The sequence below is a fragment of the Pimephales promelas genome, chromosome 13 (assembly GCF_988280905.1).
Source record: "Pimephales promelas chromosome 13, fPimPro1.hap1.1, whole genome shotgun sequence".
NCBI lineage: Eukaryota > Metazoa > Chordata > Actinopteri > Cypriniformes > Leuciscidae > Pimephales > Pimephales promelas.
Genome location: NC_142781.1, coordinates 13,771,947 through 13,791,575, shown reverse-complemented (window position 1 = coordinate 13,791,575; position 19,629 = coordinate 13,771,947). Strand labels below are relative to the sequence as shown.

Sequence of the window (19,629 nt, the reverse complement as noted above, 5' to 3'; positions counted from 1 at the left end):
CGGATCCACGCGCGCTCTTGGAGAGGTTGGGGTCACACAGTCCATCACTGCGCTGGAGACAGAGCGCATCATGCTGGCAGATCGGTTCCGTCAGAAACTGGACATCTCGAGCAGTAGAACGCTTGAAGATCCCTGAAACATTTGAACGCAGACCTCTGAACAGAGAAAAAAAAAATGCATGATCCACGAGACCTCTGAACAGAGAAAAAAAAATGCATGATCCACGATGAACTGGGATGTGGTGGTTCATCTGTTCCAATAATATTGCTATAAAATAATGGCTTGCCGGGCTGGATGCTGCTGCAACAGCATTGGTACCCTAAACGAAGACAATGCGAGATTTCTAATGCTGGCTTTGTTAATCATCATCTACCTGTTATGTGGGGCAGCGGTGTTTTCATCCCTGGAGCATCCGAAGGAGAAGCTCGCCAAGGAGAAATGGGCTCAGAGGATCGAGCAGTTCACACACAAGTACAACCTGAGTCAAGACGACCTGAAGAACTTCCTGAGGAACTATGAGGAGGCCAATGTTGCGGGAATCCGTGTGGACTCGACCAGACCGCGATGGGATTTTGCGGGAGCTTTTTATTTCGTCGGAACTGTGGTTTCAACTATCGGTGAGCTGTCAAGACAACCTTAAACTGCATGGCAGTTAGACAAAAATGTCAGACTACAAGATTACAAAGTATGTTTTAATCTATTTTTGTGGTTTTATCCAGCACAAGTAGCTACATTAAAGTAAGATGCAACAGGTAATTTTACCATTTGGTGCGCATTCAGACGGCGAAACGATATCATTTTTTCTTTCTTTTGGCACTAGGCTATAGGCTAAAATATTAATGTTTAAGACTAGATGGATTTTCTTAGTGGTTTAATTAACAATTTGAATCAGATTGAATGGTTTTTAAAACATCTCATTTTTGAGACATGCACTGTAAAGATTCATTTATTTATTTATTTTTCTTTTGTCAAATCCAATTTCGATGATTGTCGTGCTGCAGACAAAATATTTTGTACTTCATGGCAGTAATTTCAATGGACTTAAAATTCTTAGGCAACCACTTAATTTTTTAAGTTAAACCAACAATAATTGCCATTTGTTTTTACAAAAGCTATTTGCACTTTGGAAATAGAATATATATTTCACATGCAGCTATACTACTACATTCTTTCTTCGCCAGATTCGCCACCTTTAGATATTTGTAAAATTAATAGGCTATTCAATTCAGACTTCTTCCCAAAGATCCTCTTTATAGATGTATTTCATCTGTTAACAGTTAAACATCACACCCGTGAGTCTTATGTAGCCTATATAATCAGAATTATGAAAAAAAGTATAGATATAAAATATTTTTCATAATTCTGATGATCTCATGTTAACTAAATCACACAAATTAAACATTGTTTGCAATTTTTAGATAATTTTTTTCTCAGTTTCAGCAGGCGATATTACTAGCTAAAGCACAAGAAAAAGGAAACATGCATTTAATACATGTGTGCTATGCGAGAAAAAAAAAAAAAAAAAAAAAAAAAAAACATCTGTTATTCTTTCAAGACATTTGCCAAAGATTTTCTGTCTGACTCTTAACAATTCAATAGATGGAGCTGTTTGAATCCTTCATCTTGTTCATTCATTGAAGTGAATGCTATTGTCAACACGTCTAACACGTCTAACACACACTTGACTTGACACATCTGAAAAACACACATTTCTGTGAAGAAGCAAGACATTTAACCTATTTGAAAATCTTTGAACGTGATAAAAAGATTAACCACAAAAACAGATTTCCAGATTGGTACATAAACTTCCTTCAGTTTTGTATCCTGCTTTCCTATAAGTGCAACATCAATGAAAACTTTTCAGTTCAGGAGAACTTTAAATTAAGCATCTCCGTAAACCAAGTTCAAGTCATTCTCAGCATGTCAGAATTGTCTTTTCAAAAGGGCAACAGAGAATATTAAAGATCAGATCTTTTTTTATGCAGTCACATCTGACATTTCATATGCAAAAAATTAGACGGCAGAGCAGAGGAAGTTTATTTTAGCCTCATTAATACTGATGCTTGTATAGACAATTTATATCATGGATATGGAGAGTGGATAGTTATCCAGGGCATTTAGTCTTATTCATCATTAGTTAATTCATGCACCTAATTTCAGGTTATCAATAGACACACAGTAGGAATCGGTAAGATGACCAATGCAAGAAAAAGAAAAAAAGAAAAAAACTAGAGAGGTAAGACTGCCGTCACCAATGGCAACCTATTTCTAGTGAGAAGGCAAAGTGGGGTTGTCTAGATGCTGGAGTTGATTGGAGCTCAGGGTTCACGTGGGATTCGGAGCACATGCTGCTCATTAAAGGACAATTACAGCTCAGTTTCTAATTAGCCCACAGCAGTTGCATGTGCTAATCCATTGTAGTTCTGCAGTGGCTGGAGGGTTTTTATTATTACAGCTTCTCTGTATGTTTTGATGTCTTTAGACTTTGGCGAAACACAACATACTTTTTCACACTGTATGCAGAATCCTCGACCATGTGTCTAAATCACATTTGACGCAGACAAAGGCATAAAAACAACATGTTGCAACACCTGATACAGGGTTATTTTTAATTTAATTTACATTTATTTGTATAGCACTTTCCCCAATACATATCGTTTCAAAGCAGCTTTAAATTCATGTTTCTACACTCATTCAATCTATACAATTGACATTATCAGAGATGACTGAAATCATACAATTAGCCAACATGTATAATTTTAGATTTAGATTTTAGATTTTAAGTTGTAATCAAAATATACAAACACTTTTGTGTATGTTGATTGAGAGTTGGCATTATTTTATTTACTTTACATAAAATAAACATTAAATCAAATATATATATAAATATTTTTAAACTACTTTCTGCATTTTCATAGCTTAACCTGGTGTACTAAAACAACTAAAACTAAAATAAAAATGACAAAACACTCAACAAAATAGCCAAAAATCTAAAGCTTAACATGAATTCAAAATATTAGTAAAAACTATAATAGTACTTCAATCATAAAAAAAATTCTGACCTGATGAAACAACTTGTAACAATAAAAAAAAAATAATAATAATAATAATAATAGAATAGGTGGATTTCAAGATGTTGTTGTTGTTTTTTACTGTTAAAAAGACTTAAAAAGAAACTAAACTAAACAAATGGAAGGTAGGTTAAGGAACCAGAACAAAATGTAACAAGCACATTATATATATATATTACATAAAAAAAGATAGTATATTGAGTGGCACTATAAATAACTTTTTTCTTGTAGCCTGTATTATACATTGCGCATGCTGTGATTGGATTATAACGGGTATAAACCTATGATCCTGATTTTATTTCTGTGTGTGGCACAGGATTTGGGATGACGACACCCGTCACTATTGCCGGAAAGATCTTCCTGATCTTTTATGGTCTTATTGGCTGCGCTGCCACCATTTTGTTCTTCAACCTCTTCCTGGAACGTGTCATCACCGTGATCGCATTTGTTCTGAAGTTCTGCCACAAGCGCAGAGAACGCCGCAAAGCCGGTCCGGCCCAAAACTGCCACCGCCCCTCCGCCGGCAACAGAGAGCGGCACGCGGACAGCTTGGCCAGCTGGAAACCCTCGGTGTACTGCGTGATGCTCATCTTAGGAGTCGCCGCCATCTTGGTTTCCTGCTGCGCGTCCGCCATGTATTCTGCGGCCGAGGGTTGGGACTACCTGGACGCCCTCTATTTCTGTTTCGTGGCTTTCAGCACCATTGGTTTTGGGGATATGGTGAGCAACCAGCGTGAGATGTACAAGGCTCAGGCGGCCTACAGGGTGGGCAACTTCCTTTTCATTCTAACCGGAGTGTGTTGCATCTACTCGCTGTTCAACGTCATTTCCATCGTGATCAAGCAAGTTCTCAACTGGCTTCTGCGGAGGCTGGAGACTCCCTGCCGCTGCCCAGGCCGAGGGAACCACCACACACGGAGGAACGTGGTCGTCCCGGGCCACATGAGAACCCGGCGGGAAAACTCCATCGAGACTGACGCGGTCAATGACAGCGAGGCGGATGGGCGGCGGATGTCTGGAGAGATGATCTCCATGAAAGACTTTCTGGCCGCTAATAAAGTTAATCTGGCCATCATGCAGAAGCAGCTGTCAGAGATGGCTAACGGACATCCTCGCCAGTTAGGGAGCAGCTTGCGTCACAATGAGTTCTCCGGAGGGGTCGGAGCGCTGGGAATCATGAACAACCGCTTGGCAGAGACAAGTGTAGATAGATAAATCCACCATTTAGAAATGTGAAGCAACCGGACCACACAGCAAAGCGTGAACACTTTTTTTTTTCGCTCTGTCTTGAAAGAAGCCTAGCAAATAAGGTGCACATTACTGAAATGTTGTGGGCAATTGAACTCCATGGAATATTTACATTCCACACAAGGTTCTTCATAGTGAAAAAAGGTCAGATAGATTATTAAAAATGTTCTTCACACTAAGAAAAATGGTTCTTTTATAAACTGTTCACTCAAAGGTGGCATTGCTGCAGAAACCCCCTCTTGGAAATAGCATAGAGATGTATGAAGCGCAGCTCTCTGTGGGTCAACATGGTGAATTCACATGACCAACTGAACGTAATACGAAATCTGTGTGGTGAAAATCTTTTTTTGTGTGTGGATTCCTGTTAAAATGAGTAGATTTAGCCCATGAAAATTCACTGAACAACAGTTAATGTGAACACACCTCAACTCTTATCAATTGGGTCTCATTCACTAATAATAGGGTACAAATGTTCTTTGGTACAATGTTCTCATGTTAAATTTATGGTGGATTCACAAGACTAAATGTCTTCAAACAGTCTTAAAACAGTACACAGTCTTAAAAAGGCCATATTATGTCGTTTTACAAAGTCTTGGTTTTGTTTTTGGGGTCTACTAAAAAAGGTTCAGACATTATTTTAGTACCTCTCTTCCCAGTCCAGTAACACTTGAAAAGCCTAAGTAGATCGTAGAATCATTGCCATTGCCGCCAACTTATTTCACTGTGCTTTTGAGAAACCATAGACATATACACTAGGTGTCACCTTGGGGTTCTTCTAAGCATGTGTCAACACCGCCGCCATCTTGGAACAGGGGTCTTGTCATAGGAAGTAGCTAGGTAACACTGCTATCTCTGCCTTTACTTTGAATTAATGGATGGCGAAGGACTTTTGTGCTGCGTATGATGTTCACAAATGAAATCTGAACTAGGAAGCAATGATAAATACATTTTTCTGGAATCAATGATAAATACTTGTCTGACCGTTGGAACGAACCCAAAAAATTAGAAAATCGCATTCATGATGATTTATGGTGATTTTATTTCCGTTAGACCTTTGTCTACATTGGCGCTGATGCATTAAAGTGGAGGGGCTCCCCTGTTCCAAGATGGCGGCTCTATTGATGCATTCGTTCTAATGAACTGCCGCAGCCAAGGCGACATCTAGTCTAGTGTATTACCTATGTTGAGAAACAATGCCAGTCTCATTGAAGCCCCTCCTCCCAAAAAGTGCAATGTGCTTTGATTGGTCGGCTGGAAAAGTGTGTTATGAGTGGTCATCCACTTTGAGTGTTTCAGAAATGAGTTTGAACTCACTACTTTATAACTTTGCAGACTTTTTTCATGGTCAAACAGCGACATTACACAATAAAGAAAGTTGATAATGAAAAAAGGATAATAGGTCCTATTTATGTTGACGTATATGGATAAATCGAAATTAGGGAGCACGGGTAGGTACCAAGTTAGTGATTCGGTAATACACGCTCAAACATTTCCATATAAGGGCGCATGACATCATCTGTATAGCCATTCCTCACACCCAGCAATTGCCCTTAAATAATGTTTCTTTGAGTAAAGCAAAGATTAAAGAATCTCAAAACCAGTTGAAAACAATAAAAACCTTGGGTCTTTAGACAGCACAGGTATCTTTATGTAGAACCTTTCACAGTTTGTGCTACAATCATATTTTTACACTGCACTATTTTAAAAATGCATTTTTTTTTACATTTACTATTCACATTCTTATAATGATTCTGAGCTGAGGCAACCAGGAGGAAGTCTGTTTTTTGCATACGTGTGCTGAAATCCCAAACTTTTTGATCAATAATGACTTTTGAGTGAATATGATTGTTAGCGAATGAGACCCTTTGTGAACAAAATAATGTATTGCTGCTGATTTTGGACTTGAAGTAATTTGAGCCGCTGTGCTGTTCATCATCTTTCACACAAACTTCACTGATTGTAAACTTGTAGAGTGCATTCATTGGAAAACAAACCAGTGTACGATAGTTTTCCGGCATATTTCAGCACCGTCACAGTATGCTAATATATTCATTATGTCTATAACTTTAAAGGAGAATTGTGACATTTATGCATTGGTAGATCGATGGAGTGTGTGGGAAGTGAATCATTTGCTCTCATTGCATTAGTTGTACTTAGAGTCTGTTTCTATGGGAACTTTTCTACGAATAGAATAGAAAGTCTATGAAATCTGCATGAATAATGTCTTAATTCATTCTTGAACTTTGTGTCTTCCCCATCACACTATCGCAAGTAGAAGCAAAGTCATATCATACTTGCTGTCATATTCGCTTCACAGACTAATGCGAAAGACTAATAACTCCAATCAAAAACGGTTTGTCACGTTAACCAAATAAATAAATGAATATTGTCCTCGGTGATGCCTTTGTTATTGTTTGTGAGTGTGTATGTGTCCGAAATACTCATATAGCTCATGGTTTTTATCATTTAGAGTAGCAGCACTCAGACATAAAGATGGACCGAAATGTGTTTAGATCACATTGCTGAAGCTACAATATGTTATGATGTTAGGAGGTTGCCATGGAAACTCTAACCCTTTATGTGCAAGAAGGATACCTCATATCCACCAGACTTGGATGATAAACATAGCAGGGGTCCTGTTGTTCCATTGGGTGAGATGTTTTGCCCAGTGTTGCTCTGAACAGAGGAGCTTTACAGTAGCTCTGTGTGGAGGCTGTAAGTAGTCACGACTGCCTTTGTTTCTGGCTCTCCGTCGCTGGATCCAAGAGGACCCCCTGCAAACCTGCCAAAACATGACAGGGAAGCAATCAGAGGAAACAGTGTGGAATGGAAAATGATGGTGGTGAAAATAGACCATGACCTACATTTAGTAAATAAAACAGGGTTGCCAACTCTCACGCATCTGGCGTGACGCTCACGCATTCAGCCTCAATCTCACGGTTTCACGCTCAACAAAGAAATCTCACGCTAAATTAGAAATTCTTCTGTGCTGTATTTTTTTTAATTTTTTTTTTTTACTATAAGCAAGTTCGAGCTTTTAACTTCTGATTGGACCACTGCATTTTCTCACGCAGAGAAAAATCGCGGAATAGGATGATAGCAAACCTGTCAGAAGGGATGCTCACTCCTCCTCAACTGTGGCTGTGTGGTTGCCTGTAAGGGCAACTGTAAGTGCCACCGAGCTGGACTTTGCTGTACCTTATTGAGCAGGTGTGAGGGAGGCTGTACTAATAATGATGCAAAAAAAAAAAACTTTTTTTATTTTTATAAATACATGATGTTTAAGCATGTATTGTTTTTTGATGTTATTTGACTAAAATGCAGTATTGATCCTTAACAATATAACTTTTCACTGTGGCATAGTTCTGAAGTTGTGTTCATTTAAAGCAGGGGTTCTCAACTCCAGTCCTCGCGACCCACTGCTCTGCATATTGTGCATGTCTCCCTTATTTAACACACCTGATTCAGATGAGCTGAGGATCTGAATCAGGTGTGTTAAATAAGGGAGACATGCACAATATGCAGAGCAGTGGGTCACGAGGACTGGAGTTGAGAACCCTTGATTTAAAGCCTCAACAATGGTCCCTTTGGTCACAACATGTGATTTTTGACACTATAGTGATAGTGACCTGTCCTATCAACAAAGAAAAGCATACCTTGGAGGTAAAAATATGGGAGGGCCCTGAGTAATATTTCAGTGTGACTTTTTCAGAGAAATTGACAGTTTATTTGAGCTAAATATGACTATGATAACAGATTTAACATGTAAATTGACTTAAAATAAGAAGAATATATCAGAATTGGATTCCTTGTATCAAACAAAGTAGAAAAAATTACATTATACAACAATTTAAGACTAAAGGAAGCTGAGATATAACCTTCTCTCTTTTCGCCGGGGGCCAATTTGGATTTTATGGATAACTGCCACTAGGGGGACGACCCCAACTTGTATCCATGGATTTTTGAAAACCTTAGGCCTATACCCAACACCCTGCCAAAAATCAAAAACTTTTCCAGAAGTGCCCAATTTTCATGAATTGCATCCTAGCTATGACACAGACTAGACAGAGAAGTTTACTCTTGATATGGAACGTTTTGGCGCTTTTAAATGTGACCGATCGCAGTAGCGCGTCAGTTCAAACGTCGGCATGTGATACGGTTGCCTAGGCTACAACACCCACTGGGCACGAGCAAAATACTGTATCTGGTAATCTCCCGCTTTATATTAAACAAACTGTCAACACGGGCTTTTGCGATGCACAGAGAGACGCTGCGCTATGACTTAAACTGAGTTGAGAGCGTACTTTGCACTACGTGCCTGTCTTTTAGGCTAAAAAGATGCCCTTCACTGAATATCTACAGTGTGGTAGGGCGAGGGCTTTAGGTGCTTGAAAGAAGCTTTTGACGTGTTTGACTATAGACTGTAAAAAGGATTGACCCGAGTTCGAATTCCGCCTTTTGCCGAACTCTCTCTTCTCCCTTTTCCCAACACCGAAACTATGATATGACATTGTGCCTTTATAAAACAGCACAAGACTGTAATTAAGTAGCCTATATAGCCATTGTGTTTGTGCTGCGTGATTTAAAGAAAAGTGTGCACTTTGCACACGAAGTCAGCATGGTGATCTGGTGTTTTCTCCAAAATAAAAGCTCAAGGGTTTATTTCTTGCAAGTGAAGAAATTAGGACAAAACTATTTTAATCTTCCTAGTGTAAGTAAAATATACTTTTGAAATATTCATTTTCATTTATACAGTACATAGGCTAGGCTTATATGGTTTTTACGTAATAGGAATATATATATATATAAATCATTATTACATTATTATAATAATCGTTTGGCATCCTAAAACAGAAGATTATATCATAACTAAAAAGATGTTTGATTCCTCTTTAATGTCCAGGTACAAGTCGAGGCTTTTCCTTTGTTCAATGTCACAATTCATGGGTTGAAGCCGGTTAAAGCTCTTAAATTTGAGCTCTCAAAGTGCACCAGATTGATGCATTTAACCTTAAAATGTACAAAAAAATTTGCGGGGGAGCCCCCGAACCCACCTAGAGGGACAGAGGTCTCAACATAGTTTTACAAAATCATATGGGAAAGAACAATAATTTATGAACTCTACTCCCAAAACAAATTTTATTTAAATCAGTAAAACTGTTATGCCAAATTAAAATTGGACAAACTATACAAGACATTGTGCCCAACATTGAAACTCCAAACAGATGCGTGAGAGTTGGCAACCCTGACGTAGTTCCTTTGCACAGCTGCGCAGTGCATGCAATCCGAGAATCAAAAGTAAAGGAAATGGACACAGCGACCCCGTTGATTTCAACGGAGAGAGTTGAAGCTCAACATGGGCACTCACTTCCTGATAGCCAAGCGTTCCGCGCAGCCTCAAACTGAGTTTGACGATGTACATGTCACGTGAGCAAACTGACTGACTGACAGTTGTAAATCTTTTAGTAGCTGTGCCAAGACAAATCTTAATCGTGCACAGTGCCGGCGAAGCGTGACCTGGAGCAACTTTTGGTAAGTATTCTGATTAATTATTTTGTCATTTTGCTTCTATTTATGCCATGGGGTGACTTTAGACAGTAAAAGATTGCCTGCGAGGCTGTGCGAGCTTCTCCTCCTGTCTATACAGTAACTTCTCTACTGTGCGACGGAGAGTCGAATGGTTATGACGCAATTTTTAGCCTATTTTTACAAGAACTTATGGCTTCTACGGGGCCATAACGTAATGGAGCCTTTTATACATTTTCGTGTTTCTTTAGAAATAAATAATGAACAAATGGAGTCTTTGGACACCTCAGATGTAAAGTTATTTGCTGTCAAAGTGACGCCAAAATGAATGGGAGTCAATGGGATGCTAATAGCAGGTGATAGCCTATATATATACTGTATCTGACAATTAACTTCATATATATATATGAATTTCTTAGAATTTTTTTTAATTGGATTTCTGCTTCCTTTGATCCTCAATTACCCTTTTTTCCCTCAAATTGTAATTCTAGATCTTGTTTTTGACATCAATTCAAATTCAAGAATTGAATTGAAATTCAGGAATTGATTCTCAATTCAATTCTGAATTGTGCACACATTTATTGATAATCAATCCTGCTGCTCAAGTTTCATGAATTAGGACCATTATTTCCCTAAAAAAGCAACTGAAAATCACGTGATTAATCATGATTACTAATTTTTAACAGCACTGATATTTTAAGACTCTATTGCCTATTTACCACTTTTAAATCCAGTGTCTCTCTATGACCATGTGGAGGCAGTACAATCTTACAGTTGTTTATTCTGTCCCTGTGTCTCTGCATGTGGAGCATCTACTGTCGCACCACAGCTGGTGTCTCTTCAAAGTCCCTCATCCTCATTCACCTTCATTTCATCTGTGAAAACATTTAAAAAAAAAAAATTAATTTATTTTTTTGTTATCTGTGGCTGGTGAAATGTCCTTGTAATATTTCTCGACTGATGTTTAATCGCTTTTAAAGCCTGCACATTCTCTTCAGTCAGCAGGTGACTACTCATAATGAATTGTTTATAAGTCAAAAGAACCTGACACTCTTTCACGAAGGCCAGAGGACTAATGAGTTTGAGCAAAACACAAAGAACACATATGAAACGGTAGTTCTGAACTCATCCAACCACCTACTGATGTGGTCAAAAAATTAAATAATTAAAAACACTACAGCAGCATAGTGTCCATAGCCAAGAGCAAAACCAACTTCCTGCAAACACAACAAAAAATCATTAAAGCTGAAGTGTGCGTTTTCTGCTCCACTAGCATAACCAAACTGCTAACGGGTTTCCTAGATCACTCGACCGACCAGTGTTTTATTGGTCGGAAAAACAGGTAGCCACGCCCTCAAATGAACGCCATTGGTTGAGTGAATGTTTCCATACTGAGGCAAAGTGTTGCACAAACCTATGGTTTCAGTCTCTGTACATTAAGTAACTTCAAATAATAATAATAATGATGTAATTGAAATATCAACTCACTCAACTCAAGTTTAAACTCTGGGAGAAAAGGGTTCTAAAAAGATTAACAGCACTTGGAAGAAATGTGTCAGCATTACTGAACATTGCCTAATATAATAATTAGGCAGTGTTCCAAACCAATATGACAAAAACTTTGGCAGACACTTGAGGTTTGTTGTCAAGTTTCCCCACACAAATGAGGCAGGCATTTTCTCAGCGAGTTGACTGAGGTATGTAAAGCGACACCTGTCCTCGTACCTGATATTCATCAGACTCAAAGCAGGCCAGGGACGTGGAGGTGTCGCTGCTGTCATGCCGTTTAGAGAAATTGATATGGAAATTATATTGAAATCATCAACGGCCAACCTGTTGTAGAGCTCCTCAAAAGTGTAGGTTGCTCTAGGCACCTTTCTTTGGTTTTATCAGGAACGTGTTTGAAAGAGGAAATTATGTCACATAATACTAAAAGTCATTTGTTCCAATGCTGCAGGAAAAGATTCATTTGTTCAGACTTCTGGCTTGTCCACTCAAAAAATTTGCTGTCCTTAAAAACTTAAACTCTAAGTACAATCAACTTGGATGTTTAAATCATTTCAACAAATTACATTAGACAGACTTGAAATTAGTTGAATCTTGTATAACATTGCTTGTAAAAACATATGTTGTCATAACTTATTGATCATATCATTTTTTAGTGTACTTGACCCAGACTGACCATTTTTAATTTGTGTTCCAACCGTAAGAGAAAAAAGATGTATAACTAATGGGACCTCGGGTGGTTTGACTTTGAAAAGTGACTGAGCCACTGTTTTGTGAGATCAAGCACTTGCATGTCCCTGAAAATGTCATTGATTATTTGCCAATTTTCCGCCATTATTGTCCAGTGAATGCAGATATATATTTGTTCATTCATTCTAATTGCTAATACTGCCAGCCTGACCTCAGTGAGATCATTTGTGTCTGTTCCAGCTTCATTTAAACACATCACATCTTCAAGGGCAAATGCAAAGCAAGCAATCCAGGAGGGAAATGTACACCGGATGAGAATCTTTATGAGAAATTTTAACCAGACTTAAACTAAAGATGACAATCTGCACTGGAGTCACATCCTCATTGACAAATGTGAAAAAAATGCAGAGAGGGCGTGTGTGTGTGTGTTTTAAATGGACATACTATCTGAAAAGGTTCATTGTAAAGTCAGACTATTCAGCTTTCCTTCCTGAAGTTCCACTCTTACCTGAACCTGCTAGTCAAGGTCTTCAAGTCACAAGCAGTTACAGGAAAGTGTTTTGGAACCTAATGCCAAGAATGTAGATCTCAAAGATACGTTACATTCGACCATAAAGGCCCTGAAATACTGGACTTTTTAAAATTCCATCTTAAGTTAGATTCCAGAGAATGCAATCTGAAGGGAGCGAACATGTTGCAGATTGTTCCAACTGAACGCATTTTGTCTTCAACTTACATCACGTGCTCGGAGCGTAGGTAGGGACCCTGTCAGTCGTAACACAGCTCGAGATTGAACACCCCAAGTTTAGGAAATGGTACCTTATATTAAAAACAATGCATGTTAGGAGTTCCCACTAGGTTATGGATGTATTAAAGGGGGGGGGGGGGGGGGGGGGGGGTTGACAGCTTTTTTTCTTTGCTATGATTGTATTTATGGGGTGCAATATAACATGTATTCGTGTTTTTTCTTTTTTTAAAAGTCGTATTTTTCATAAACTTCAGCTTTATTGTCAGCCGCGCTCTCATCTGTCCTTGAACGAGCGGTTGACTTCCTTATTCTATGAAACCACTCCCTCAGAAACAGGCAGTGGGCTCAGATTGGTTAGTTTGGCCCGGTGTGTTGTGATTGGCTAAACTGTCGCTCACGTTGTCTGGAAGATTAACGCCCATTACCTTTACGGGCGAAACATTCATGTCATGAGCTTCGGTCCAGATGTAAATATGTGTCGAACTGCAGTATCAGTTTGAGGCAGAATCAGACCAAGTAAGCCGCAATGAAGAGAGTCAAACAGAACCTCACCACACACGGCTCTTAGTAAACGTTTCTGAATGATAATTTGCTACATTTTTTTTTTTAACGTTATACACGTTTGTTTTTACACAATAGCAACTGACTGGCTACTAATGTTATACTCAAACAGCTTTGGCAAGTTTACGTTCTTGATCAAATCGGAAATAACGTCATAAAGAATATATACATGAAAAATACATTTACAACATTAGTACTTATACAAAATTCAGGTCCATAATGTTTGTACGCATTTGTCGTAGACACAAAATAGCATAACTAGTAGCTTAGTGTCAATAAAGCCAGTGCTGGCATTTGAAAAAAATAAAACACAAGGCTACTTCTGGAATTATACATGCAAATACATTTAAAATGATGAAGTCTTAGCCTACTTAACGGTTGTGGCCCAACAACTGCTGCCTCTGGTTTTAAAGTTGGAACTGCTTCATGTTTTAGTAACAGTTTCTTGTTGAATCCGGTGTTGAATTCGTGGAGATTCTGGAAGCTGTCTTCCGTAAAATGCGCAGCACAGAGAGCTAAATTACGATCATCATTTTCAGGAACATAATCAAACATAAATTGTATCCATTGTTGACGAAGTACAGCGTCCGCGGGAAGCCCCAACACAGAAGACCTGACAGCTGGGTGAACACAACACACTCGACGTGCCGCAGAAATATGTGCAAGCCCTTTTTTGCATTTTCCGGAAGGAGGGGTTGATGCAAATGTGTGGGTTAGTGACGTCTAAAACCCAGCTGTAGTCCCAATCGAGTCATTTTTGTAGGCAATATACTTCCTGATTTTTAAAAGACGATATCTCTGCTTACACTGAACTTTCAGCGCTGAACTTTCAGTTGTGTATTCCCTTTAAATCCCTTTAATCAGTTGTGTAATCCCTTTAAATTGTGTATGTCTGAAAAAACCTGTCAGTCAAACGGTTAGCATTTTCCTATCCTGCTGGGTTCAATGGCAAAAAAAGACTGAAAGTTCAAGATGATTTCAGACATTCCCGCTTTGCCCTTCCTGAAACACAGCACATTGAATATTCATAAACTGCCTTGTCTGTTCCAAAAGGCTTGGGATACCAAAATAGAGAGTTGATTAACATTTAATCTCCAGTTCAACCCTGGGTCAAACAGACAGGCCGGATAAGCTGAGCCATGGCCCGTGAACAATATAAAACTTGTTGAAACCGTATCTTGCCGGAGGGAAGGCACAGTACACCCCACGGCGCTTGGACAGTCCCCCAGTCTGCTGATAAAGATATTCTGCTGACAAACATTTTGGAACGGAGAGCAAACCAGGGAAGTAAACACACACACACACACACACACACACACAAAATGTACCCAAAGTACTTACCATATTATCCGTAAAGCCAAACACACAGCCCTTCAAAGTATACTTTGTTTGATAGTGTGCGCAAACACAAGCAAGTGCACTTGAAAAATGTATCCTTTTTCAGTGTCTGCACTTCTTTCCAGAAATTGTGTGATATAATATGTTTTTGTACTGATTTAAGTTAGAGTTCCAAGTAAACTCTATCTAAGCTATACGTTAGTATCTCTCAAGGTGCGATCACATTCACGAAATATAGCCAAAATTGTATGGGCTAAAAGGTTCCTTTTCTATGGCTAATAATGCAGATGTATAAAGCAATGATCAAACAGAAGTCACTTCCATAACCAAGCAAACTTCTGTTGGTCGGCACAGCTAACTCTTCTTCGCCCTCACGCGAAATTCCCGATCACACAGTTTCCTATTGAAATGGCTGGAATTCGCACGCATGATGTAGTCGGCTGGATCCGGGACATATCCAGACCAGATGTGAAACAACTGGCCCTATGTTACAGTGTATGTACTTACTGAATTAATATATTATATAGTAAATTATGCATAATTACATGCAACTAACCGTGAACCAATCACTGACCCTATAGTAAGTACATGTTGTAATTTCTCAGTACTTAAATTTATATTCATACTGTACCAACTACACCTTAAAATAAAGTGTTATTAAGTAGATTTTCTCTACTTTAATACGTTTTATTAGCGACCTAGAATTAGTGCAGAATCTTAAATATTTATTATTCACTTTATGTCATTACATTTTTGGTTGATCCTAAAAGATTCTGTTTATATGTAGGTTAACTTTTGATTATATATCCCAAATATTCAGCATGACTTCTGGACCCCTCTGTATGTGTCCAACATTTTTTAAATATATTTTTTTCTCTGCCTTATCTTTACTGTTGATCTCTACAGAAAAGAAAAAAAACCTGGGGGTTTAACTGTTTCTACTGTTCCAGCACCCACCCCCATCCCATACAGCCCACTGAAGCCTCCGGCAGCATCAGCACATTCCTGCGTGTGTCTCAGACTCTTACGTAACCCTGACAGAAGAGAAGCAAGAAATAAAGAAAACTCATCCCTCGCTAACTCCTTCTTCACCTGGTTGTTTTAGTGTTGGCTGGCCTCCGGGGCAGGAGCAAGCCCATAGTCTGCCGCCGAGAAGCACACGCTCAAAGACAGGCTGGATCAGAGCTTTGTGTTTACTCAAACCCGCTGTTGAATAGAGGAAGAACTCCACATCCCTTTTTTGAATGGGAAATGCTTAGAGAGAGTGAAAGTGGTGTGAAAGCAGAAATGCGGACGGATGTCATTTTTAGGCCGTGTTAGGCTCACAGGAAAACACATATTGTCATGTAAAACCATAACGCCAGATTGAATGGAATAAAAGATCTCTATATACCAGGAACATGCCTTATAGTTTGTAAAGGCTATTTATGGGCTCTAATATGACTTAAGCATGCATTTTCTGTTATTTATTTTGAGCTGGTTTATATAGAAGTAGTTTAGGATTTTGACTATTACTACAAGAATTTGAGGTGTTCGGACCAAGACGAGGCCGAGTCAAGAACAAGACCAGTGTGAGTTGAGAGCAAGACTTTGAGGTGTTGAGAGACCATGATTACAGTTTGTTTTGAGACCAAGATTTTGAGCGTTGAGACCAAGACAAGAAGAAGACTTTGAGGTGTTGAGACCAAGCCAAGAAGAAGACTTTGAGGTGTTTAGAGACCATTATTACAGTGTGTGTTGAGACCAAAACTTTGAGGGTTGAGACCAAGACAAGAACAAGACTTTGAGATGTTGAGAGACCATGATTATAGTGTGTGTTGAGACCAAGACTTTGAGAGTTGAGACAAAGACAAGAACAAAACTTTGAGGTGTTGAGAGACCATGATTACAGTATGTTTTGAGACCAAGTCTTTGAGGGTTGAGACCAAGACAATAACAAGTCTTTGAGGTGTTGAGAGATCATGATTACAGTTTGTTTTGAGACCAAGACTTTGAGGGTTGAGACCAAGACAATAACAAGACTTTGAGGTGTTTAGAGGCCATTATTACAGTGTGTGTTGAGACCAAAACTTTGAGGGTTGAGACCAAGACAAGAACAAGAATTTGAGATGTTGAGAGACCATGATTATAGTGTGTGTTGAGACCAAGACTTTGAGAGTTGAGACAAAGACAAGAACAAAACTTTGAGGTGTTGAGAGACCATGATTACAGTTTGTTTTGAGACCAAGTCTTTGAGGGTTGAGACCAAGACAATAACAAGACTTTGAGGTGTTGAGAGATCATGATTACAGTTTGTTTTGAGACCAAGACTTTGAGGGTTGAGACCAAGACAAGAACAAGACTTTGAAGTGTTGAGAGACCATGATTACAGTTTGTTTTGAGACCAAGACTTTTGAGGGGTTAAGACCAAAACAAGATAAGAACTTTAAGGTTTTGAGACCAAGACAAGACCAAGGCAGAGCGAGACTGAGTCAAGACTGAAACCAGTGTTTATACAGACCAGGAGAAGGACCAGTGTACCAAGACCAAGACTTTGGGAGGTTGAAACAAGGGCAAGACCAAAGTTGGGCGAGACCAAGTAAAGACCAACACCAGACCAGCATCATTTAGCATGCATACTCCCTTTAAAAAATAAAAAAATAAAAAAAGCATTATTACAGTAACAGTAGCTATAATTTTTTTGTAAAATACAATTTAAAATGCTTATGTTTGAAAACACTTATCCTCAAAATCAATCAGAAACATGCCCAAAAAATCATGTGGTACAACCCCCCTAAACATCATGATATTTATGAATTAAGGATAGAAAATTCATTGCGAGAGAAAAAGCACCCTTACATGTATTCAAAGTGTAAGGAAAGTATGTAATTCTTTTTTGATGGTTACAGCACAAAACCATTTCTTGAAAATGCCATAAAAAAATGTTCAAAACTCTCAGGTACGTTATAAAAAGGCCCTTAAAACGGCCAGGGCTGAGCACCTCAGCAAACTAATAGAAAACAACTGTAATAATCCAATGTTTTTATTTAACACCGTGGCTAGACTAACAAATAAACAGACGACACCTGAACAAAATATCCCGTTACAGTTTAGTAGTAATGATTTCATGAACTTCTTCACCGAGAAAATTGAAAGCAACAGAATCACAATCATAAACTCTCAATCTTTGCCCGCGCCTTATAATTCAGCCACAATTATCACCCCGCAAGAACAATTACAATGCTTTAAAACCATAGAACAAAAAGAGTTAAATAAACTTATCACTTCATCTAAAACAACAACATGTTTATTAGATCCTATACCAACTAAACTATTGAAAGAAGTATTACCTATAGTGGAAGAGCCGCTTCTTAATATTATTAACTCGTCTTTATCTTTAGGTCATGTTCCAAGAACGTTCAAGTTGCCAGTTATAAAACCTCTTATTAAGAAACCACAATTAGATCCAAATAACCTAGCAAATTACAGACCCATCTCAAATCTTCCATTTATGTCAAAAATATTAGAAAAAGTTGTCCGCTCAACTCGGCTCTTTCTTGCAAGAAAACGACATCTATGAAAAGTCTGGATTCAGGCCACATCGTAGCACTGAAACTGCGCTTGTTAGAATCACAAATGATTTACTTCTAGCTTCGGACCGAGGCTGTATCTCAATACTAGTTTTACTTGATCTTAGCGCTACGTTCGATACTATAGATCACACAATACTATTAGATTTAGACTACACAATTACATTGGCGTTCAAGGACGAGCAATAAGCTGGTTCAGGTCATACTTATCTGACCGCTACCATTTCGTCTACTTAAATGGAGAAAAATCGATCATAACTTCGGCAAACTACGGAGTGCTGCAGGGATCTGTGTTAGGCCCTTTATTATTCTCAATATGCTGCCACTAGGTAATATTATAAGGAAACATGGAATTAGTTTCCATTGTTATGCTGATGACACTCAAATATATATTTCATCACGGCCAGATGAATACGCCAAATTATTCAAATTGACAGATTGTGTTAAAGATATAAAAGATTGGATGACACGTAACTTTCTTTTATTAAATCCAGACAAGACAGAGGTAATACTTATCGGTTCTAAAAACCGTCCACAAAACATTTCGCAGCACGACTTTAACATATCAGGATGCCCTGTTACTTTATCTGCTGCAGTAAAAGACCTGGGTGTTACATAAGACTGCAACCTGTCTTTTGAAAACCATATTTCATATGTTACAAAAAATGCCTTTTTCGACCATAGAAATATCGCTAAGCTACGTAACATGCTATCTATTTCTGATGCAGAAAAATTAGTTCACGCATTTATGACCTCGAGACTAGATTACTGTAACGCTTTGTTAGCCGGTTGTCCTGCATACTCAATAAACAAGCTACGGTTAGTCCAAAATGCAGCCGCTAGAGTTCTTACTAGATCAAGAAAATATGATCATATAACACCGATTCTATCATCACTTCATTGGTTACCTATAAAGTTCCGTATTAATTACAAGGTTTTGACTTATAAAGCTCTAAATGGTTTAGCTCCAGTCTATTTAACGGATCTTCTATCGCCCTACAACCCATCGGGATCTTTAAGATCACTAAATTCAAGGCTTCTGGTCATTCCTAGGATATATCCAGATCCACCAAAGGAGGGAGAGCATTTTCACATTTAGCTCCGAAGCTCTGGAATAGCCTTCCTGATATTGTTCGTTGCTCAGACTCGCTCTCCCAGTTTAAATCTAGACTAAAGACGCATTTATTTAGCCAGGCATTCATATAAACTTTTTATCTTACAGTTACTGTAAATTTGGCCTCTAGTTCATAACGCCCCCAACTGAGCCTGGGTTCTCCCAAGGTTTTTTTTTTTCCTCCATTGGGTCATCTGATTGAGTTTTAGGACGCCGTCGGGCCACTTGATGGAGTTTTTCGGTTCCTTGCCACTGTTA

General features: G+C 38.6%; 1 protein-coding gene across 1 annotated transcript; it reads left to right on the top strand.

Annotated features, from left to right (window-relative positions):
* The first annotated feature begins 211 nt into the window (after nt 1–211).
* On the top strand, nt 212–6,548 carry kcnk13b (potassium channel, subfamily K, member 13b). Its single transcript, XM_039693523.2, has 2 exons — nt 212–617; nt 3,388–6,548. Exons 1-2 carry the CDS (start codon nt 278–280, stop codon nt 4,284–4,286), a joined length of 1,239 nt encoding a protein of 412 aa, XP_039549457.2. The 5' UTR covers nt 212–277; the 3' UTR covers nt 4,287–6,548.
* Nucleotides 6,549–19,629: the final 13,081 nt, after the last annotated feature.

Bases quoted from the DNA above. Each gene is read 5' to 3' on its own strand.
- kcnk13b (XM_039693523.2), top strand. From the start codon at position 278: ATGGCTTGCCGGGCTGGATGCTGCTGCAACAGCATTGGTACCCTAAAC. The intron at 618-3,387 runs GTGAGCTGTCAA...TGTGTGGCACAG, and splicing joins AACTGTGGTTTCAACTATCG to GATTTGGGATGACGACACCC.